Source organism: Mytilus galloprovincialis, chromosome 5 (genome assembly GCF_965363235.1).
Source record: "Mytilus galloprovincialis chromosome 5, xbMytGall1.hap1.1, whole genome shotgun sequence".
NCBI lineage: Eukaryota > Metazoa > Mollusca > Bivalvia > Mytilida > Mytilidae > Mytilus > Mytilus galloprovincialis.
The window spans coordinates 60,848,589-60,873,768 of record NC_134842.1 but is presented as its reverse complement, the minus strand read 5'-3'; the positions used below and the strand labels follow the sequence as shown (position 1 = coordinate 60,873,768).

The following is a 25,180-nucleotide window of genomic DNA, read 5'->3' as shown; positions in this document are numbered from 1 at the left end:
AACAATTACGATTTTAGCTTAGAGATTTTACACAAACATGCTTTGATCTATTTATAGCCCAATTAGTTTACCTGTCTAATTGAATATATCGGGTAATCGGATATTTTTAGCTGTCATTTTGGGTATCGGATTGGCCGGAGTCTACTGTATTTGGTTCCTTCATTGTGTATGGTCAATGACAATTATATTTCCCTTGAAAACATTAACTGGTACATTTGTTTCTGAATTGTAATATTGTCATAAATACAAATATTAATATTATTTTCAAACATTACAACTAGTTTAGATTTGATCACTCTGAAACAGTTTAAGATATTGCAATAATAAAAATATTTACGATACTCATTTTGATTGCAGGTAAAGGATTGGGTATCTGGGACACATACTCTCATCAAGGTAAAATATATGGCAATGATACTGGTGATGTTGCATGTGACAGCTACCATAAATATCACGAGGATATTAAGATTATGTCGGACATGAAGGTAATTAAAAAAAATCTAAATTTATTTGGTCTTAAATTTGTTTTTATTTAACATCATCTCAATGCTCTTGCTAAATATTTGGTGAGTGAAATAAAACAATTAACCCTTTCAACGCTACACAAAAAAATAGAAAAATTGCTGCTGCTGCTGCATTTTTTTTATGTTCATTCATTAGAACAGTATATTCCTTTTCAGACTGCTGTATTTTTTTTATTATAAGAGATACAGAGCAAGTTATTGCATGACAAATCCTCAGGAGAGTATGAACTGTAATCCTCGTTGTCAGTTTCGCCATAGAAATGCTGAAATATTTCCATATTTACAGCTTCGTTTCCGATTTCCGCCATTTGCATTTGTCAAAATATTTGTTTTTATTTTCCTTCTACTGCATGATTTTACAATAAAAATTGTCGGGATTTCAAGCGCAAATGCATGAGACCTTGTATATCCTCGTTCATACAAGGAAAAATTAGAGAGGACCTGAATGAAAACCGAATGGTTTAAGAGTCCTTATGAAATATCCGTTGTCATCGCCGCATATGCCGCGAATAGCAGTGGCGGACGGCGTATGTCATCACGGCATATGCAGTGTATAGCGTTGAAAGGGTTAAATGAAACCAAAATTGAATGTTGCTAATATGACCAGCCTAAAATTTGATCAATGCCCTTTGATTTATTTAAAGGCCAACTGACAGAGTTGGTGGTACACTGTTTTCAACTTGTCTCTAACTGTTTGATTGTCTATTTGAATTTTTGTCTATATGTATGTCTAAAACTTGTGTTTCATAATTCTAAGCTTTATATTACTTAATTTTAAGAACATTTTGATATGCAAGGAACTTTATATAGTGAGTTGTACCATGTTATTTTCCAAACTGCCAGGCAATCTCTTCATGATTGACAATACTTTAGTTTTATAATACCCTTTGAGCATGAAGATTTTGTTAATGTCTTATAAACAGGGGGTATATATACTATACACAACATCAAATGTAACCTGTTGTTTTATTGTAAGACTGATATAAAAAAAACTTATGATCATTATACCTAAAATTAATGAATTATTAATAGCCATAAACTTACAGTCTAGTTAATGTTTATCAAGACTCAAATGTGTGTGTGTACAGATTATGTTATTAAATTAATAGCATGTAAACTTACATGCTATTGATTTTCATGGAAAAAAAATTATGTTATTAAACAATTAGTTGCTACTACAATCTTTAACCAGATGAAATATACACAACAGAAAAATTATCATATACATGTAGGTTATGTAGATTAATACTGTTGCTGCACATGTTGTAATAGAATATTGACAATGCAATTTAAGATGCGACTTATTATTGTGATGATGATGATTGTAATGACCTATCAATTTTTTTTGTATTTTATATATTTAAAATATACATCAATATTACAGGTCACCCACTACAGATTCTCTATTTCTTGGCCCAGAATATTACCAGATGGAACCACAAAATATATCAATCCATTAGGAATCAAATACTACAATAATTTGATAGACAGTTTGAAGGATGCTGGGATTGAACCAATGGTGACTTTATTCCATTGGGATGAACCACAAGCTTTACAAGACAATTATGGCGGATGGCTGAATGAGACCACATCAGATTTGTTTGCTGAGTATGCAAGAATTTGTTTTACGGAGTTTGGGGATAGGGTAAGTACTTTGTGCACAGCATACAAGATTATATATTGCCCTTTCACTACATCAATTGGCTAAAAGGGGAACAACATATAGATTATTTGGCTTTGCAACATAAGTATCAATAACTATGCATAGTACATGTAGTTTACATGATCAAGTTTGTGATTGGGTTAAGATGAAAAACTAATATCAAGCCAATGATATTTGGTGTATAGTTGTTATATCATTGGCATATCTTATTTTCTAGAAGAACATGTGGCCTTGTCTCATCAGTCATGGTTCATTGTCTTTGAAACTTTTACATATTAAATAAGATATACATGTAAGAAGATGTGGTATAAGTGCAAATGAGAAAACTCTCCATCCAAGTCACAATTTGAAAAAGAAAAACCTTTATAGGTCAAAGAAAGGTCTTTAACATGGCAGTATTATTATTTTGATTTTATCATTTGCATTATATTATCAAAATAACAAACATGTGATACATATCTCTGTGTCAACAGTTTATTCTTTTTGTCTTTAAGGTTAAGTTATGGATAACACTGAATGAACCATGGGTAGTATCAACACAAGGATATGGCAATGGGGGTAAGGCTCCTGGAATACCAGGCCCAGGGACAACAACATACATTGCTGCTCACAACTTAATTAAAGGACATGCTAAAGCTTACCATATATATCATGAAGAGTTTAGAGCAAAACAACAAGGTATTGACATGATTGAGATTCAGGCAAAGAATATTATTTTTTCAGTGTTTTTTAAATAATTGTTTCATAGCTATACGACAAGGAATAAATATTAAAGGACTATCTATTTCATTAGCTATTGAAGTAAATTTTTTCTATGAACTCAGAAAACTGAGGTAACCATGAAGAATATTTGCACTCTGAAATTTTAGAACAACCAAGCATTTTGGACTTTAGCCAGCACTCACTTTACAGACAGATTTAAATTCATGAATTGTGACTTGCTGGTCAAATTGTTTATGTCAATGTGTAAAAAAAATATAGGTATTTAAATACATTAAAAGAGGGATAGTAAATTAAGCATATTCACATATAGGTCACCATTATTAACATCATTTAATTATTCAGACTTAATCTGACAAAAAAGATTCAATTATACTGATTTTTTTTTTTCAAGAGGCTTCAAATGCACAATTTTATTCATTGTTTGATTAAAGTATAAGAGTTTTCTTTATCCTCTATTGAATAACTTCAAAAATACATTCTACCATACTAAAACGAATTCCAAAGTAAAAATTTATTTTTAGCCTGCCAAACACTATCTGAAAACAGTTTTATCTTGGAAAATTGTACTAATAGTCTGCCAACTAACAACAACTCGAGTCATTGAGGATGTTTCAAAGTTCTTCAAGAGGGAACAAACATTTTTCTCAAGTTGTAGTATATGATTAGTTATATAATAAAATTGTTAAGAAATATGATATACTCTTTATTCTAACTGTTAAATAATTGTCTTGTCAGGAAAGATTGGGATCACAATGAACTTTGATTGGCATGAACCAAAGAACATGTCTAACCCCCGTGACCTTGAAGCCTCAGACATTGGAAATGACTTCTTCTTTGGATGGTTTGGAGATCCAATATTCCTAACTGGAGATTATCCAAAGGTGATGAGGGACAAAATTGGAAGCCATAGTCGCCATCAGAATTTGAATGAAAGCCGCCTCCCTAGTTTCAGCAGCTATGAGAAAAGCTTCATAAAAGGTATATTTCTTAAATTCTCTCAAAGAAATCACAGAGATATCAACTTTTAATTTGTTATGAACTTAATAAAGCATATCTGGAATATGAAGCAAAAAATTTACATCATTTTTAAATAAGGCTACAAGATCATACATAATAGTGCATTAAGCTTATAAATATGAAAGTAGTTCAACCTATTTAAATTAATAATCACTGCTAAAATCCTTGTTTAACTAATAAATTTCAAACATGTTTTTATTGTTATTGATAGGCACAGCCGACTTCATCGGATTGAACTTTTATACCTCCAATGTGGTCACACACAAAGCTAATCCAACCTATGATCTAAACTACTATGATGACACAGATTTGACTTTTACTAAGGATCCATCATGGCTAGGGTATGCTTTTATTGTAGTCTTAGATGCATATTATACATATATAATTCAACTAGTTCATTTACATATAGCTCATAGAAGAAGAATTTAGTCTACTTCAAAGAGTCAATAGCAAAAGTTTGTATTTTAAGATATATAGAGAGAATCTAAAGGATATGAACGAATTAAATTACTTGCCATAGTTACAATTTACATTCTTTTCATGTATAATGCACACTTTTTTAGCCGATTACACTACTTTTACACACATGCATTCCATGTCTTTACACACGATCACATGCATTTTTCTTAGGTTATTTTAATGGTATGCGATTTTCAATTGCTAGAAAGTTACATTGGATACGAAATCAATTTTCTTTTTACATTAATGGTTAATTATATCAAGGCCATGAATGTTTTGGGCTTCAAAGCTTAACTATTTCATTTTGGTAAAATGTCCAGTTTTTAGAAGAAGAAAAATTTGCATTGGTGAAATTTTTTGGAAAGCATTATTTTACTGTTATTTGAAGTATATATAGGGTGTACTTTATACAAGCATTCATTTTTTGTCGAGCCTGCAACTTTTGTTGCAGAAAGCTCGACATAGGGTTAGTGATCTGGCAGTGACAGCTACGGAGTGCGGTGTTAGCTAACTTCTTTAAAGCTTTATATTTTAGAAGGTGGATGACCTGGATGCTTCATACTTTGTATATGGATGCCTCATGTTACGAAGTTTCCGTCAGTCACATGCCCAATGTCCTTGACCTCATTTTCATGGTTCAGTGACTACTTGAAAAAAAAGATTTTTTGTAATTTTAAATTCTCTCTTTTTATAAGCAACAGGATAACTATATTTGGTATATTACCTTGCAAGGTCCTCATGCCCGTCAGACAGTTTTCACTTGACCTCATTTCATGGATCAGTGAACAAGGTTAAGTTTTGGTGGTCAAGTCCATATCTCAGATACTATAAGCAATAGGTCTTGTAAATTTGGTGTATGGAAGGACTGTGTGATGTATGTGTCCAACTGTTAGGTGGCATCTGATCTTGACCTCATTTTTATGGTTCAGTGGTTATAGTTAAGTTTTTGTGTTTTGGTCTGTTTTTCTTATACTGTATGCAATAGGTCTACTATATATGGTGTATGGAATGATTTTAAGGTGTTAATGTCTAGCTGGCAGGTGTCATCTGACCTTGACCTCATTTTGATGGATCAGCGGTCAAAGTTAGATTTTTTAGTTTTGGACTTTTTTTCTAATACTATATGCAATAGGTTAACCAATATTGGGTGTATGGAAATATTTCATGATCTATATGTCAGCCGTGCAGGTTTTATTTGACCTAAACCTCATTTTTACGGTTCATTGCTCAGTGTTAAGTTTTTGTGTTTTGGTCTGTTTTTCTTAAACTATAAGCAATAGGTCAACTATATTTGTTGTATGGAAGAATTGTTAGCTGTGCATGCCTGCCTGGCATGGTTCATTGGTCAATGTTTAGTTTTCTTGGTTAGTGTTAAGTTTATGTGACAGTTGTAATAAAGTTTTATATATTAGACTATCGACATAATATCAATGATTAGTAAAGAAGGCGAGACATTTCAGCGTGTGCACTCTTGTTTTTCATGATAAATGATGTCCCTTTTATAGGATAAAGGGAGATAAAAATAACCTTCCATGTTTGAATGGGAGATATTTTTCACTTGCTAAATATCAATATGTGTGTTCAATTTCATTACAAATATGAGATAACTTCTACTTTTATAAAATTCATATTTCAAATGTTTGTTAGTTTAAATACTGTGAATTCATGTATTTTTGTTGGTACCAACTTTGTGATTTTAGGGAAAACTGTTTAATACATGCCTGCAGCTGTTGAAACTTATTATGCCCCACCTCTACTATCATAGGTGGGGCATTATGTTTTCTGGTCTGTGCATCCTTCCGTCTGTGCATCCTTCTGTCTGTCCGTCCATCCGTTCGTTCGTCTGTCCGTCCGTTCGTCCCACTTCAGGTTAAAGTTTTTGGTCTAGGTAGTTTTTGATGAAGCTGAAGTCCAATCAACTTAAAACTTAGTACACATGTTCCTTATGATATGATCTTTCTTTATTTAAAACAAAATTAGACTTTTGACACCATTTTCATGGTCCACTGAACATAGAAATTAAAAGTGTGAGTTTCAGGTTAAAGTTTTTGGTCAAGGTAGTTTTTGATGAAGCTGAAGTCCAATCAACTTGAAACTTAGTACACATGTTTCTTATGATATGATCTTTCATATTTTTTAATCAAATTAGACTTTTGACACCATTTTCATGGTCCACTGAACATAGAAATTAAATGTGTGAGTTTCAGGTTAAAGTTTTAGGTCAAGGTAGTTTTTGATGAAGTTAAAGTCCAATCAACTTGAAACTTAGACTAGTACACATGTTCCTTATTAGTTGATCATTTTACTTTTAAGGCCAAATTAGATTTTTTTACCCAATTTCACGGTCCATTGAACATGGAAAATGATAATGCGATTGGGGCATCTGTGTACTTTGGACACATTCTTGTTTTTTTCTGTTTTGAATAATAATACTTAATGTAAACCAATACAAAATTTGTATTTAGTTAACTCTTAAATTCATGGTTCACAGTACCTAAGGAACAGTACTATATATCAAATGAGAATCCAACAATTTAATGATTTTTTCATGTGTATTTTAGATCTGGATCTTCATGGTTGAAGATCACCCCTTGGGGTATAAGGAAAGCTTTGACCTGGATCAGGAACAAGTATGGCCATGCTCCTATTTATATCACTGAAAATGGAGTGTCAGACAAAAATGGCAGTCTTCAAGATGATCACAGAATATATTATTATAAACATTATATAAATAATATCTTGAAAGGTAAGACATATTTGATATATTATTGATTTCTTACTATTTTATGGGATTCTAATTCTCATAAATATCCAGTTCCTTGGCTGTTCTTGTATCAAATTTTAGACATTTTGGTTTAAACATCAAATGAAAACTTTTGTTATATACCCCAAAACAGTCGTATCTGGCTTCAGAATGTAAATGAATGAGTAAACATTCTTTTGTTTGTAGTATATACAATAAGGCTAATATCTATCTTGCATGTTGTTCAACTTTATAAAAATCAAAATGTTCGGAAAAACCTTTTTGATTCACAATGCTTTTTTCCCCTTTGAAGACTCCCTTTTCAATTTTGACAAATTTGATCTGATTTGGAATTTCATAATTATTAAACAATAATTCAAAATATTGTATTCTTCTTTGATAGAAAAAATGCATATAAATATTGTATGAGATGAAGAAATACCAAATAAAGAATTATAAAAAAAATAATTCAAAAGTTTACAAAAACAAGAATCTAGAAAAGATCTTGTGATAATAAGTATTTTGTATTTAATAGTTTTGAATTTTTGTCGAGCCTGCAACTTTTGTTGCAGAAAACTCGACATAGGGATAGTGATCCGGCGGCGGCGGCTACGGCGGCGGTGTTAGCTAACTTCTTAAAAGCTTTATATTTTAGAAGGTGGAAGACCTGGATGCTTCATACTTTGTATATAGATGCCTCATGTTACGAAGTTTCCGTCAGTCACATGTCCAATGTCCTTGACCTCATTTTCATGGTTCAGTGACCACTTTAAAAAAAAGTTCAGATTTTTTGTAATGTTGAATTCTCTCTTATTATAAGTAATAGGATAACTATATTTGATATGTGCGTACCTTGAAAGGTCCTCATGTCTGTCAGACAGTTTTCACTTGACCTCGACCTCATTTCATGGATCAGTGAACAAGGTTAAGTTTTGGTGGTCAAGTCCATATTTCAGATACTACAAGCAATAGGGCTAGTATATTCGGTGTATGGAAGGACTGTAAGGTGTACATGTCCAGCTGGCAGGTGTCATCTGACCTTGACCTCATTTTCATGGTTCAGTGGTTATAGTTAAATTTTTGTGTTTTGGTCTGTTTTTCTCATACTATATGCAATAGGTCGTCTATATTTGTTTTATGGAATGATAGTAAGGTGTACCTATCTTGCGGGCAGATGTCATGTGACCTTGACCTCATTTTCATGGTTCAGTGGTCAAAGTTAAGTTTTTGAGTTTTGGTCGTTTTATCTAATACTATATGCCATAGGTCATCTATATTTGGTGTATGGAAATATTTTAGGATCTTTATGTCAGTCGCGCAAGTTTTATTTGACTGTGACCTCATTTTCACGGTTCATTGCACAGTGTTAAGTTTTTGTGTTTTGGTCTATTTTTCTTAAACTATAAGTAATAAGTCAACTATATATGTTGTATAGAAGCATTGTTAGCTGTACATGTCTGCCTGGCATGGTTCGTCTGACCTTGACCTCATTTTCAAGGTTCATTGGTCTTTGTTTAGTTATCTTGGTTAAAGTTAAGTTTATGTGACAATTGTATTAAAGCTTAGCTTTATACTTAGGACTATCAACATAATATCAATGATAAGTATAGAAGGCGAGACATTTCAGCGTGTGCACTCTTGTTTACATAATTTATTTGTTATTTGTAGATTTTACCAGATATATTGACCTTTTTCAAGTATTATGTATAATTCTTGATAGAAACCTTTATTAAGCTCCTCTTATAAGAGTTTTTATACGCCCATCAAAATTTGTCTGTTTGTCCATCTGTCTGTCTGGTGTAAATACGTTGCACCATAACTTGAGAACGACTTATCCAAATTTCACGAAACCTAAGATAGTTGTTTAAATTCTTATGATGATATCTATATACTTTTTGGTGAAAATAAGATAAGATTAAAACTTTTTGAGTTTTATGTCGCCATATCTCAAAAATTTTATGTCGCCATATCTCAAAAACCATTTATGATTATTGCTTAAAACTTTAAACACTTCTTATATAGTTATATTAATCTAAAGATCGGTATACTTTTTCGTGATGATTCTTTATTTAATTTTTGTCAGTTATTGAATTTTGAACACAATGGTAAAAAACATATAAAACATGTTGTGAGCATTTTTTTCTGTCTCTTATATATCTTCCTATTGAGCAGGAATAAGGAATGAGTCAGGATATGTAACTTAGCATAAATTCCTGTACAACCTCTGTGTTAATCCAAAAACATTTATTATGGTTTTTTTTCACAAGACAACGGGTGTATCATGCACTCATGGCGCAGCTGTTTATTAGTCACACAATTTATGCCTGGACTAATTTACATTTTCAACCTACATCTTTAAATCATATTACAAAGTCTTATAGTGTTCTTTTTAATTACTTTCATAGCAATCATAACAAAAACAGTCCTTTGAACTGTACCTGTTGACAGCTGAATATTTGAAGAAATATTTTTCATATCTTTATTTTAGCAATTAGATTGGATAATGTTGATGTTAGAGGGTATACTGCTTGGTCCTTGATGGATAACTTGGAATGGAAGGAAGGTTATTCAGAAAGATTTGGACTTCATTATGTCAACTTCAGTGACCCAGAGAGACCAAGAATACCAAAAGCATCTGCTAGATTTTTTAGAGATTTGATAACAGATAATGGCTTTTTCAAACCTGATGATAGACCTCCATATACTACAATTTCACGTCCAAGAGACCCTAACAGTCTACCAATGATGGATGATTTCTATTATGGAACTTTCCCGAAGGGTTTCGCCTGGAGTTCAGCCACAGCTTCTTACCAAGTAGAAGGAGCTTGGAATTTAGATGGTAGTTTTACTATTAAGTTCAAGTTTAAGCCTTTTTATGACACAAAGGTGGACATTGTACCTTAATTGTCTTTTTAGCTCACCTGGACCACAGGGGCCAAGTGAGCTTTTCTCCTCACTTGGCATCCGGCGTCTGTAAACTTTTACAAAAATCTTCTCCTCTGAAACTACTGGGCCAAATTAAACCAAACTTGGCCACAATCATCACTAGTTTAAAAAAACTTGGCCACAATCCTCATTAGTATAAAAAATGTGTCCGGTGAACCGGCCAACCAACCAAGATGGCCGCCATTGTTAAAAATAGAACATAGGGGTAAAATGTAGATTTGGGCTTATATCTCTGCAACCAAAGCAATAAGAGCAAATCTGACAAAGTAAAATTGTTTATCATGTCAAGATCTATGGGCCCTGAAATTTTTAGATGAATCGAACAACCTGTTGTTAGGTTGCTGCCCCTGAATTGGTAATTTTAAAGAAATTTTGCTGTTTTTGGTTATTTTCTTGAATATTATTATAGATAGAGATAAACTATAAACAGCAATAATGCACAGTAAAGTAAGACCTAAAAATAAGTCAACATGACAAAAATGGTCAATTGACCCTCTATTGCCCTTTATAGTCAATTTTTTACAATTTTCATAAAATTTGTAAATTTTTACTAACTTTATCCACTGTAACTACTTGGCCAAGTTTATTATAGACTGAAATAATTGTAAGCAGCAAGAATGTTCAGTAAATTAAGATCTACAAACACATCACCATCACCAAAACACAATTTTGTCATGAATCCATCTGTGTCCTTTGTTTAATATTCACATAGACCAAGGTGAGCGACACAGGCTCTTTAGAGCCTCTAGTTATCTTTATCATCCCTGGTAAATTTTTATAATAAAAAGACTAGGCCTGGCTAAACATGATGGAAACTTTGTGTGTTCTTTTTCCTTATGTGGATGGATGTATTCAAACAAAATCAAGTTTGTTTGAATATATCTTCTGACATCAGACTCAGACTTCTCTTGAACTGAATGTTAATGTGCATATTTTTATGCGTTTACTTTTCTACATTGGCTAGAGGTATAGGGGGAGGGTTGAGATCTCATAAACATGCTTAACCCCGCAGCATTTTTGTGCCTGCCCCAAGTCAGGAGCCTCTGGCCTTTGTTAGTCTTGTATTATTTTTAATTTTAGTTTCTTGTGTACAATTTGGAGTTTAGTATGGTGTTCATTATCACTAATCTAGTATATATTTTTGTTTAGGGGCCAGCTTAAGGACACCACTGCATTGAAGACCTGTTGGTGACCTTCTACTGTTGTCTGTTCTATGGTCGGGTTGTTGTCTCATTGACACATTCCCCATTTCCATTCTCAATTTTATTGTAGTTGTTTCCTATAAACCAGTTTGAGAATTATCTGCATGAAATTGATTTACAGATCATGGCCCAGTGTGACAAGTGGAATGACGTCACTTTAAATATCAGAAACTGTCGTTTAAGCAAACTATAATAATAAGTTGAAAAAGGCTCAACTCATCAGATCACAGATGAATACAGACAGAAATACATCTAACAAAAACACAAAGTGGAGGTGCACTGGCACTTGTACATCCTGACAACAAAAAGACATTAAGAACTTGCAGTTACTGACAGCTGTAGTTCAATGCCATGTTCTTTCCTACATAATGTTGACTGTTTGCCAATGTAACAGTGTCAAATACCATATAGCGGGTTATTTTCGCGGGTGTATAATTTTGCAATTTTCATTGAATAAGGTATACAAAATATTTTGGCGTTTATTATTTTGGCGGATCCAATGTTTTTGTCAATACCTTTGCATGTGCACTTTTAAATGAGTGGAAATTATTTTGGAGATTTTGTTCTATTGGCGAAAATAAGTGAAAATTTACACCCTGCGAAAATAACCCTCTATACGGTAAAAGATGTACTATTTTTTATCATTTCTTGCACTAAGTATCTCACACAATAGCAAATAATGACATATACTTTATTTCAGGTAAAGGACTAGGTATATGGGATACTTATTCGCATGAGGGTAAAATAGACAACAATGATACAGGAGATATAGCTTGTGATAGTTATCATAAATATCATGAAGATATCAAGTTGATGAAAGATTTGAAGGTTTGTAAACTTTTATTGAACACAAACATTGATTGATAAACATAATAAAGGCATTTTTTTTCTTAGATATTGGAACTTTAAATTTAATATTTGTTTATACCTAATTATGATTTTGAATATTACAAAATAAATATCAGTGTTTAAGAACACAATGTATGTAGATAAAACATCAAAGAAAAGCCAATTCTGAAACTATTTCATGAATATGTGTCAGTCTTTTCTTCTTAAAATCTCTGTAAAAAATATATTGGCATTGACATAGTAATATCAATGGATTCAAATCTCTATTATAATAATCAATGTTACATTCCAATTTTAGCTCACCCATTACAGATTCTCAATCTCTTGGCCCAGAATTTTACCAGATGGCACCACCAAAACAATAAACAAACTTGGTATTCAGTACTACAACAACTTAATAGATGGTCTTTTGGAAGCAGGAATCATCCCAATGGTGACATTATATCACTGGGACCTGCCACAGGCTTTACAGGATAAGTATAAAGGCTGGCTGAGTGACAGTATGCAGGACTTGTTTGGAGAATATGTTAGGGTCTGCTTTAGAGAATTTGGAGATAGGGTAGGTGGATCTACAAAATGGAGAAAATGTAACCTGAAATATTTGCACTACAAATCAAGAAGTATGTGTAGAATCTCTTATTTTCAATGCTAGAGTTTTAATATGTTCCTTCTTTAACAACAGAAAATTAATTCATATGCCATATGCAATTAATCTGATCATTTGGAGGAAATGGTAATAAATTAAAAAAAAAACATGACATTTTCTTAATGTATAATATTAAAATCTGCATAACTTTCTATCAAGTCTACATTTTGAATTTTAAGATAATAAATTACAACTTAAAAAGTTTAAACCTTTTTTTGCTTTTCCATATAAAGTCTGTTTATATAATTACCTGCTTGTCAAAGACAAAAGCATGTTTAATAACCACTCCACTCTGTCTTTCTTGGGTTCAAAACTTTTGTCAAGTTTTTCTTAGCTTCTATGGAGGGCAAGATTTTATATTTGATTTAAGATTGTTATACTAATTGTACTGTGTTAGCAATTTTTACATTACCTGTGCAGCCAATTCCTGTTTGCAAATAAATTGAAATTTTTAGAACACTCCCTGTTCAAGGAGAATTTTTGTCAAGCTTTTATTTGCTTCTATGATAGAGAATGATTTTATATTTGGTCTGCAGCCTGCAGCTTGATAAGTGTAAGCATTTTTTATCAGCTTTTCTTTTGTAGAAAATTTATTAATTTTACAAGACTGAATATACAATGAAAATTTTCATCTAGCTTTTTTAGTGAATGATTTATTATTTGGTGAAGAGCTTGATAATGGGTCCAGTATTGATATTGTTTACATGGAAATAGTTTTCTGTCTCAAAATTTCATACATTAAACTAGTGAATAGGACAGATAGACTTGCATTAATCTTATTAATTTGTGCATTTTGAAGTTCTGATTGTGCTAAGCACATGAGCTTTTATCCCTAGAAATACTGCCTTATACTTAGATTTTGCAGAAAATATATTTGTGTTGAGGACAAATTCATTATTAATTTTTTTTAGGTATGATATGTTCAGGAACACAAAAAATACTGATTATTTATATTTTTAAGAAAAAAAATACACAGTTTTTTCCATTTTTTAAGATTTTGAAAGCATTCCTTAATTTTTCAGGTGAAATTCTGGATTACGATAAATGAGCCTCGTGTTGTAGCTACACAAGGTTATGGTGAAGCACTAATGGCACCAGGTTTAAAAGGACCAGGAACTTATATGTATCAGGCATCTCATAATCTCATCAAGGCTCATGCCAGAGCTTACCATATCTATGATGAGGAATTCAGACCTCTTCAGAAAGGTACCTGCAATGAATTATATCTTAAGCTTTAATTGTAGTATAGAAGAACCTTGTTTTGTCAAACTGGGTTTTGTTGAAAAATCAGACAATTCTTGGTATTTTGTCAATCAAATATTCCTGTTTGTCCAAAGCTTTTCTATTTCTGACGAGTTGCTGAATTTGTAAAAGTAAACCATTATAGGTCAACTTACTTCAACAGTATTTTTAAAGAGAAAAAACTCAATATCCTGATGTGTTGAAGTTGAAGTACTAGACAATTTGAAAGGAAAATAATACTTTTCAAGTTCAAATTTTGATTCAAATATTGAATTCACTATGTTTTTATTTTTGTGGTCATATATCAGTTTCCTTTTTTAAATTCTAGGTAAATCAATTTATCTAAATAACAGCCAGAATGACATGTAAAACTTATTGTTTGTCAACACTGGTCTTGTTTGACCATGCAGAATATTAGGTTTTTGAAACACATTTGAAAAAAAAAAAGATAAAAAAAATCCAAGGAAAATTCAAAACAGGGTTTCCCATATCAAATGGTGACAGCAAAAACTCAAAACAGCAAAAGAATAGAAAACAACAAAGATATTTACGGAACAAATTGATGGACCTTAGTTAAGAAAATCCGTTATACAAAATGTAGATGAAATAATCAATTGAATTATAATAAAGCTAATGAGATTTATGTAAAATTTTATTACTTGTTCTTAACAGATAGTGGCAAAGGAGGGAATTTAAAATATTTTGTGGCTTTTGTACATGTAAGGCATCAATTTTTAAGCTTTTATTTTTTATTTAACTAGGCATGATATGAAAAATACAATTGTTTTCTACTTTTAAAAGGATATCTTTAATATTTGTTAATTTCATGAATATTCTGTTATTATCAGGTAAAATTGGAATAACCTTGAACTTTGATTGGCATGAACCAAGGGACAAAAATAATCCAGATGACCTGAAAGCCTCAGATCTAGGGAACCAGTTTTGGCTAGGGCAGTATGCAAATCCAGTCTATGTGAATGGGGACTATCCAGAGGTCATGAAGGTCAAGATTGCAAATAAGAGTATACATCTAAATTACAATTCTAGTCGTCTGCCAGCATTCAGTGATTCAGAAAAAAGATATATAAAAGGTAACACAAAATAATGTAGGAATTTCTATATTTATTCATAAAATCTTATTTATGCAGGCACTTCTTTAATTGCTTGACATGTTTAGTCATTATTCAATTAAATCTCCAACTAGTCTTCTTAAATTGAAAATAAGAGGTCCATAGTTTTCCTCAACTACTCATGTTTCAATACTACAGTATGATTTATTGAGGTCTCCTGATTATCAGAATTAAAACTTTTATCTTGAAGTGCTGAATTCCTGTTTATATTTGAAAGCTTTCATAATATAAAAGTTCACAATTGAATACAAGAATGACAACTATTTAAAGTGTGATTGATAAAAAATATGTCAATCTTATTTTACACATGAAAGTTAATAGTTGTAGACACAGTAGGTAGACTTTAATAATTCTAAGTACTGTAAATTTAGAAATTTATGGGATATATTTATCTTTTTGAAAATTTGGAAATAGGTTTTGCAACAAAAAAAATGAATTCTCATTTCAAACTTCGATAGCATTAATTGTATTCGGCATTTCCCAATACCATTAAGATAACTTTAATATTAATGTTCATTGTTGAAAATTACAATAAAAGATACATCCGGGTGCAGGAATTTCTCGTTGCATTGAAGACCTGTTGGTGACCTTCTGCTGTTGTCTGCTCTATGGTCGGGTTGTTGTCTCTTTGGCACGTTCCCCATTTCCATTCTCAATTTTATTTTATTAAGTATATTTGACAGTAATTATATTATACCACATTGCATTTGCCACAACCATCCATCTTTCAATTTGTCCAACAAATATTTGCATCACCAGGAACAAAATGAAAGGAATTGACTTTTATCAGGAATGCCAAACCCCAAACATTTTAAAGCCAAGGAAGTATAAGACCTGAAATGGGAGGAGCTATATGTTTAGCCCTGTACCTATTCATGGCACGTGCATTCACTTACAATATTTACATAACTTAAATGTTCAAGTATTGATATTTTAATATCAACATTTGCACTATCAAAATATGTTAAATTTATATATGAACACTTCTGATCTGTTATACTAATGCTTTCTTTTAACCAAATTTGGATTTTTATACCCCTGCCGTAGTGGAGGGGGCATTAAGTTTTACTGTTGTCCGTCTACGTACGTACGTCCCAAAATTGGTTTCCATTCTCTAACCTCAGGTGGCCTCAACCAAATGTTATGAAACTTATGCACAATGCTTATTAGCAAAAAACACAGATTTATTTCGAATTTTGGTGGCGTCACTTAAACAGTTCTAGAGTTATGCCCCTTTACAAATAGTAAAATTGCTAAATTTTTAGTAGTTTTCCTTCTCTAATGTTTGCGTCAACCAAATGTTACACACAATTAATGCTTAATCCCACAAAATCAAGATCAGGTTTGAATTTCGGTAGCGTCACTCTAACCGTTCTAGAGTTATGACCCTTTCTAAATGAAAAAATTGCAATATTTTTATGCCCCATTAATGGGCATTATGTTTTCTGGTCTTGCCTCCATTCGTTCGTCCATTCGTCCGTTTGTCCGTCCATCTGGTCAAGGTAGTTTTTGATGAAATTGAAGTCCAATCAACTTGAAACTTGGTACACATGTTTCCTTTGATATGAATTTAAGTTTTAATGCTAAATAAGGAATTTTACACCATTTTCAGGGCCCACTAAATATATCAAATATAGTGCTGATCGGGCATTCATGTTCTATGGACACATTCTTGTTTGTTTCTGTTCTCCAACTTAAGATTGCCTCAATTGAATGTTATAAAACTTATACTATAAAATTGAGAATGGAAATGGGGAATGTGTCAAAGAGACAACAACCCGCCCAAATAAAAAACAACAGCAGAGGGTCACCAACAGGTCTTCAATGAAGCGAGAAATTCCTGCACCCGGAGGCGTCCTTCAGCAGGCCCCTAAACAAATATATACTAGTCCAGTGATAATGAACGCCATACTAATTTCCAAATTGTACACAAGAAACTAAAATTAAAATAATACAAGACTAACAAAGGCCAGAGGCTCCTGACTTGGGACAGGCGCAAAAATGCGGCGGGGTTAAATAGTTTGTGAGATCTCAACCCTCCCTCTATACCTCTAACCAATGTAGTAAAGTAAACGCATAACAATACACACATTAAAATTCAGTTCAAGAGAAATCCGAGTCTGATGTCAGAAGATGTAACCAAAGAAAATAAACAAAATGACAATAATACATAAATAACAACAGACTACTAGCAGTTAACTGACATGCCAGCTCCCGACTTCAATTAAACTGACTGAAAGATTATGATTACATCATATGAACATCAGGCACAATCCTTCCCGTTAGGGGTTTAGTATCATACCATCAATGCTTGTTACCACAAAGCACAGATCAACTTTGAATTGTGGTGGTATCACTCTAACAGTTCTAGAGTTATGCTCCTTTAAAAATTGAATGAAATGCAAAAATTTTTAGTTTCCGTTCTCTAACTTAAGTTTGCCCCAACCAAATGTTATGAAATACCACAAAACTCAGATCAAGTACAAATTTGAGCAGTGTCACTTTAACTGTTCTAGAGTAATGCCCCTTTATAAATGGAAAAATTGCAATATTTCTACAGTTATGTCCCTTTATAATGTTGTATGCAGTGGGGGCATCATCTGTGTTCATGGGGACTCATTCTCTATTTATTATGGCCCATTTATGGACATTATGTTTTCTTGTCTGTGCCTCCATCTGTTTATTTGTCTGTCCCGCTTCAGGTTAAAGTTTTTGGTCAAGGTAGTTTTTGATGAAGTTGAAGTCCAATCAACTTGAAACTTAGTACACATGTTCCTTATGATATGATCTTTCTAATTTTAATGCCAAATAAGAGATTTTACCGCATTTTCACAGTCTACTGAACATAGACAATGAAAGTGCGGATGGGGCATACATGTACTTAGGACACATTCTTGTTTTTCAATATGTTATTAAAATGAACTTTAAATTGTTCATTACACATTTCTCTAGTATTATGGAACTCAATGACTTCATGTTAAGTCAGCAGCTTGGCAGTGGTGAGTTGAAACAACAATTAATGCACTCTTGAGGAAGTTTAATAATTTTATCAATTATATTCTGTTGTTTATTTGTTAAGTTTTGTTTCAGGCACCTCTGATTTCTTTGGTCTGAATTGCTACAGTGCAAATCTTGTGTGGATGAAAGATAAACCCAGTTATAAAGCAGATTATAATTATGATCCAGACATCAATTCTATCAAGGATCCATCATGGCTTGGGTATGTTTTAATGGTTCAAAAAACATTTTCATACATTTAGTTTTTTATTATATATTTAAGGAATATAAGGAATGCGATATGTCACATTAAAGTCTCAAATTTGATATTAAATAGATTAGACTGAAATACTTACAGAAGTTTGGTGGTTTGCCATTTAGGAGATTTTCTCTGAATCACAGGTGTCAACTTTAATATCCAAGGGGGAGACAATTCATTTTTGGGTAGATTAATTTAATGCCTATTTTTGTACCATACCATAGGCTAGTTACTTACTGTTTATATAAAGAATAACATATGGTAAAGATCCTGGCCACTCTATATCTTGAGAACCGTTAAGATTTTAAAGTTTATTCTTGGTAGTATATTAATTAGCACAAGAGGATGTGTCATAATGAATGCACAACTTTCTTGGTTAAAGGTCAAGGTCAAAAACTTTTGTTTCAGTTTACAACCCAATATCCTGTGGTACAGATTATACCCATTCTATCACATGTCTATATCTTTAGAACTGTTATAATTTCAAAGTTTATACTTTTAATTACATGTATATTAACCAACACTAGAGAGTGTGTCATTCTGTATATACAACTTCCTTGGCTAAATGTAACACTTTACCAAAAAAACATAGAGCAAAATCACTTTCAGCACATACTGAGACTAAAATCACTCTCAGCAGGTAACTTGACTATGTAATAACTTTAAAAAAAGTGCCTTATATCAGCGCATTCATAAAATTTTTTTTACCACACCTTATTTACAGCAGGGCCCACAGAGATGGCTCTACTCTCAATGTTGTCTAGTTTGTTTTCATTTTAGATCTGGATCTTCTTGGCTAAAGGTTACACCATGGGGACTAAGAAAGGCTCTTAACTGGATAAGAAATCAATATGGAGATGTTCCTGTGTATATAACAGAGAATGGTGTCTCTGATAAGAATGGAAGTCTACTGGACGATCATAGAATATACTTTTTTAAAAATTATATCAATAATGTACTTAAAGGTAATATAAGATGTGTAATTGTTTTAAATGTTTTTTTAATGTCCCCTAACTGGTAGCTGAGGGAGCATTAAGTTTAAACCTTGTTCGTCTGTGTGTACATCCCAAAGGAGTATGTTCGATAAGGTCCTAAAATGGCCCCCTTTTTTAGTGTAAATTTCAAATTCGGATTTATTGACCAATATCACGATAAATTATAGCTTACATATTGACCAGATAGGATATAAGCCATTTTGTTGAAAATTTTACATTTCTGCGTTTCATTATGACGTCACAAGTTGTACTCATATTGATTTTTCAAGAAAAAGTCAATGAAAATGGGTAAATTTCCAAAGATTATTTAACAGGAAACATAGAGCGCATACGTCGACAACAAAGATCTTTTAAAATAATGTTTGTGGAGACATTTAACATGTCTTATTTGAATATTAAGCTTGTCGACGCCTGCGCTCTATGTTTCCTGGTCCTTTATTTGGTTGAAATTCAGCTGATTTTGTCAAATTTCACCAAAATCCCTTATCTTGCCCTTTTTGGGATGTAAAAATCAACGTGTTAGAATTAAACTTGGACAAAAACAGCCCTGTTTAACTTTCTCACATGTCTTTAAGGCAATTTAAAACAATTACTGTCTTGTAACCATGAACTTTATAATTGGGGCCAAATATGGCACTTACCGAACTTACTCCTTTGGTTTCTGTTCTCTCACCTTAGATTGTCTCAACCAAATGTTATGACACTTGAACACAATACTTATTACCACTAAATACAGATCAAATTTGAATTTTGAAGACGTCACTGGAAACATTCTAGATTTATGCCCCTTTACAAATGGAAAAATTGTTGAATTTTTTGTTTCTGTTCTCTCTTTATAGTTAGCCTAAACTAAATGTTATGAAACTTATACACAATGTAAAATAACAGATTGAGTTTGAATTTTGAAGACGTCAATTTAACCATTCTAGAGTTATGCTCCTTTACAAATAGAAAAAATTCTGATTTTTTTGTTTCTGTTCTCTAACTTGTGTTTGCCTCTAAAAATGTTATGAAACTTATACACAATGCTTATTACCACAATATATAGATCAAGTTTGAATTTTGGAGGTTTTACTCCTATTGTTCCAGTTATGCCCCTTTACAAATATCTTTCTGTTCTTTAACTTAAGTTAACCTAAACCAAATGTTATGAAACTTATACACAATGCTTATTAGTACAAAATACAGATCAAACATGTTTTTTAGGTTGTCACTCTTATTGTTCCATACCTGTCAACTGACCCGTATTCTGCTGGTGTGACCCGAGATTTTCACAATTCTGAGGGATCACCCGGAACACCCGCCGGGTCATTGAAATAACCCGGGAATTCCGAAAATGACCCGATTTCACCCGTATTTCTTAGCCTTGAGATTGATTTCATAAGTAATATTCCTTTGAAATACCGTCAAATTCGTAATTCTTGTCCATGAACAGGAAGTTCATCTAGCTATGTAAACTGCCAAATTAAGTGACCCATTAAGTGCATGGCTTCACTTGACAGCTTTGGTGTCAAACACACTGTTAATTAACACCAATTACCTTAGCTTTAGGTCGTAAATAAATTGCACCATTGGTTTACAAACTGAACTAGAGTTACTTCCCCTTATTTGTCACCATTCAAAATTATTCCTTATATTTACGTTTTATGGGTGAAAAGATTAAATCATAAAAATATAAACTTCAAATACATATTGAAAAATAACTTTTCATTATTTTTATACCTTTATACAATTTTTTTTTAAAAGTTGAAAATTATTTTTTACATTTATACTTCCTTTAACTGTATTACTATATTTTATCATAGTCTAATTTCCTTGTCAAATGAAAATTTATGATTAAAGGCTACATAGTCAATAGTCTCAAACATTTAAGAATTACATTAAATTCTAGTATTTGATGATAGTAGTATTTTTTCTCAAAAAGTAAAGCACAAAAGACTGAGTTACACAAATTTATAAAAATCTTTAAAAGTGCAATGAAATAATATTTAATAAGAATTAAAATGACTTAACAAAGTGAACATGCATTGATGTTTTGGTATCTTTGATATACATTATAAGAAAATGTACCATAAATACTGAAATTCAGCTCGAAAAAGTTCGTACGCGTTATGACCTGAGATTTGATTCTTCAATGCAGGTCATGACCTGCATTTTCATCGTCACAGGTTGACGGGTATGTTGTTCTAGAGTTATTCCCTTAAAAAATGGAAAAATTGCTGAATCTTTAAGTATCTGTATCCTACTATAAGTTAACCGTAATTAACCAAATGTTGTGAAACTTATATCACAATTGTTATTACCACAAAACTCAGAAAAAGTACAAAGTGTTCAGAACTTCAGATAGTAAAATAAAAGAATTTCAAAATTAAGGTCAACACCTCTCATGGAGGATGTCTCCCATAAATTGAGATAGTTGGTAGGGTCTGTTTAATAAATTGTTTATTTTCTAAGTAGTTGTAGAACAAATAATATGCCAACAATCATATTCAGTTGACATTAAATTACAATGAATATTTAATGACTTGACTGATTTTATAAATATTCCCAACATAATTTTCTGTAGCTGTATTAGTATTGTGATATCTGTTTAGTCCAACTTGTTTGATTTCTTTCAGCAATTCAATTGGATGATGTAAATGTCAAAGGATACACAGCCTGGTCGCTGATGGATAATTTTGAGTGGTCGAGAGGATATACAGAGCGGTATGGTCTTCACTATGTCAACTTCAGTGATCCGAGCAGACCAAGAACTCCAAAGGCGTCTGCCAATTTCTATCGAAACATTATTATCAACAATGGCTTTGTTAACCAAGATAACCACCCACCATTTGAACCTGTTAAGCATACCAGAGATCCAAACAATTTACCAATGCTAGATGACTTCTATTACGGGACTTTTCCTGATGATTTTGCCTGGAGTTCAGCCACAGCAGCTTATCAAGTGGAAGGAGCTTGGAATTTAGATGGTAAAAACAATAAAATAAGATTGAAGCATTTTTTCAGTTATTTTTTTATATAAATAAGGTCGTTAGTTTTCTCATTTGAATTGTTTTACATTGTCATTTCGGGGCCTTTTATAGTTGACAATATATGTGGTATGGGCTTTGCTCATTGTTGAAGTATACAGTGACCTATAGTTGTTAATTTCTGTGTTATTTTGGTCTCTTGTGGAGAGTTGTCTCATTGGCAATAATACCATATCTTCTTTTTTATATTAGCTGTTATTGACAGGAATCTAGTAACAGTATAGTGTGCTTATGGATTATTGCAAAACTCATATTATTAGTTTGTTCTTGAAAGATCTCTTAGAGGTTATTGGAAGATATTTGATTATTTTTGTTACATATATTAACAATACCTCTGTGTCAACAGTTTATAATAAATATAGTTTATTTGTAGGAAAAGGTCCAAGTATATGGGATACTCATTCACACAATGGTAAAATAGACAACAATGATACAGGAGATATAGCTTGTGATAGTTATCATAAATATCATGAAGATATCAAGTTAATGAAAGATATGAAGGTTTGTAAACTTTTATATATTGACTCTCCCTAATATACACAAAGTATTTCCTTTACTTATGGGGTATAACTGCTGTATTATAAGTTAATTCCATATGTTCCTATTAAACAATGAAATAATAAATTGCATTACTGTGAATGATTTTTCCTGATGGTATGCGTACCAAATCACATGTCTGTTTAATATATTTCATTCACCGCATGAACATTTTTGCACTTTACAATTTTTTTAAACACTTTACAATGAAATTGGGATATATTCTGGAGGAAAATACACTAACCATACATATACTGGTTGTATAAAGAGGTTACTTGTATACACATATTTAAAGCATTTATACTGCAGGTATAAATGCTTTTGGTTTGTCAACATATATGAGTTAAATTCAGAAACAGAAAATAGATGCATCATACTTTATTCTGTAAAAGCATATATTACAATTTTTATATGCCAGTTTTACGGGACGTATTATGGTATACCGTTGACTGTCTTGTGCGTCCACAACATGTCAGACAGTAACTCAAAAATGCTTTAACCAATATGCATGAAACTTTTGTGAATTGTTTATATCTAGAGACCCTTTTGGGTTTTTTTTTTATAAATTACGGTTTACCATTTCCAAGTTTGGGGGTTTTAATCATTTTTGCCCCAACTGTTCAGGGTTGGACCTCTGCAGGTAAATACAGTTGCGCTCAGCGAAGCAGTTTATTAAATCTGTACCGAAAAATAATAAACTAACTTTCTGATTGATAAATCTTTTGTGATTTGAAAAACTCCTCGTTCACAAAATGTATGGGAGGTTCTAAAATGAAATCAGTGTAGTTAAATTACTAAAACCAAATTTTCCAAGTTTATAATTTATTTGTTCACAAAAAATGCAGAAAATTATATTTTATTCATTAATTTTTTTTATTTAATGAATAGCATTATAAACCTTCAGTCAAAGATGAGATATAATAAATAGTAAGATTGCCAATCAGACAGCTATCCACCATACTTTAAATTCATGGATTTAAGTAACTATAAGTTAATGTATGTCTTGTGCTGCAACAGTTGAAATAGAATTGACCAATTACAAGAAAATTTGTGGACACTTGTATGGTTTAAGTTGTTATGTGTGAACATTTTTATTTTCAGATGACACACTATAGATTCTCTATTTCCTGGCCAAGAATCTTACCAGATGGCACCGCTCAATCTTTCAATCGTATGGGAGTTGATTACTACAATAACTTGATAAACAGTTTATTAGCTGCTAATATAACACCTATGGTTACACTGTACCATTGGGACTTACCACAGACCTTGCAGGACAAGTACAGAGGATGGGCTAATGAAACAGAAACAGTATCAGACTTGTTTGCAGAGTATGCAAGAATTTGTTTCAGAGAATTTGGAAACAGAGTAAGTTAATGCTTAATACTTCTTATTTGCATATTAGAAAATACTTTTATATGATTGGTCAAGGGGTCTTCCAGCAGTCACTCTTGAAGTTATTAATTTATTGATAGATGACATATGCATTGACGTAACTACTTTATGTAACCAATGTAAACCGGATGGCAGTGACAATAACACAAACCTGTTCGATGTTGAGAATATTTATTTTAAATAAGCGTTCATTGTTAAATTGAATATTAAACAAGCACAACATATTTATTTGAATGATAATAAGATGTTGTTTAGTTTATTTTTTATCGGATGGAAAATTTCATGCAGTTTCTTTTTTGTGTCAGCCAAAAAATGTATTCATGCTCCAGGCCAATTTAATAACACAAACATACAATTTATGTGTGATAAAGGTTATAAGTGGGGAAATTAAATAGCTTATCTCAAATATTCAAAAACTATAAAGATCAAATGTATTTTCAAAGGAATTTATTGGTGTATAAACTGGACCAAGTCACTAGAGACATGACTTTTATCTTAGGAGGGCCACTTCGTATATACAAGGTGATAGGACGTGCCACTGGAATAGGTCACCTTTTCAAGCATGAATTTCAAGCATGAAAATATGTGAATAGGTCAGGAAAACTATCAGAAATATTTGATAAGGTTAATAAAAATCCCATAACTTCGTCTGTCATCTTTCTTGGTGTTCCCAACTGTGTTTTATCAACCAATTTTCTCGCTTTTCGCACTTTGACATTCCTCTGTTACATTGCATGCCAAACGAAACCCAAACAATATGGGAAAAGGTAACATTTTTGAAGTCTAAATTATATGAAAAGGGTGGGGTAACAGAAACCCAGCAG

General features: G+C 32.1%; 1 protein-coding gene across 1 annotated transcript in view; it reads left to right on the top strand.

Moving 5' to 3' along the window:
* Positions 1 to 25,180, top strand: part of LOC143076178 (uncharacterized) — a 125,157-nt gene that overhangs the window by 94,068 nt on the left and 5,909 nt on the right. Inside the window, exons 37-52 of the mRNA XM_076251871.1 lie at positions 358 to 485; positions 1,909 to 2,169; positions 2,682 to 2,865; positions 3,646 to 3,888; positions 4,139 to 4,268; positions 6,948 to 7,132; positions 9,618 to 9,968; positions 11,978 to 12,105; positions 12,425 to 12,685; positions 13,795 to 13,978; positions 14,863 to 15,105; positions 18,235 to 18,364; positions 19,181 to 19,365; positions 22,014 to 22,364; positions 22,798 to 22,925; positions 24,063 to 24,329. Coding sequence (XP_076107986.1) covers positions 358 to 485; positions 1,909 to 2,169; positions 2,682 to 2,865; positions 3,646 to 3,888; positions 4,139 to 4,268; positions 6,948 to 7,132; positions 9,618 to 9,968; positions 11,978 to 12,105; positions 12,425 to 12,685; positions 13,795 to 13,978; positions 14,863 to 15,105; positions 18,235 to 18,364; positions 19,181 to 19,365; positions 22,014 to 22,364; positions 22,798 to 22,925; positions 24,063 to 24,329 — 3,359 coding nt within the window. The remainder of the gene's footprint in view (positions 1 to 357; positions 486 to 1,908; positions 2,170 to 2,681; positions 2,866 to 3,645; positions 3,889 to 4,138; positions 4,269 to 6,947; positions 7,133 to 9,617; positions 9,969 to 11,977; positions 12,106 to 12,424; positions 12,686 to 13,794; positions 13,979 to 14,862; positions 15,106 to 18,234; positions 18,365 to 19,180; positions 19,366 to 22,013; positions 22,365 to 22,797; positions 22,926 to 24,062; positions 24,330 to 25,180) is intronic.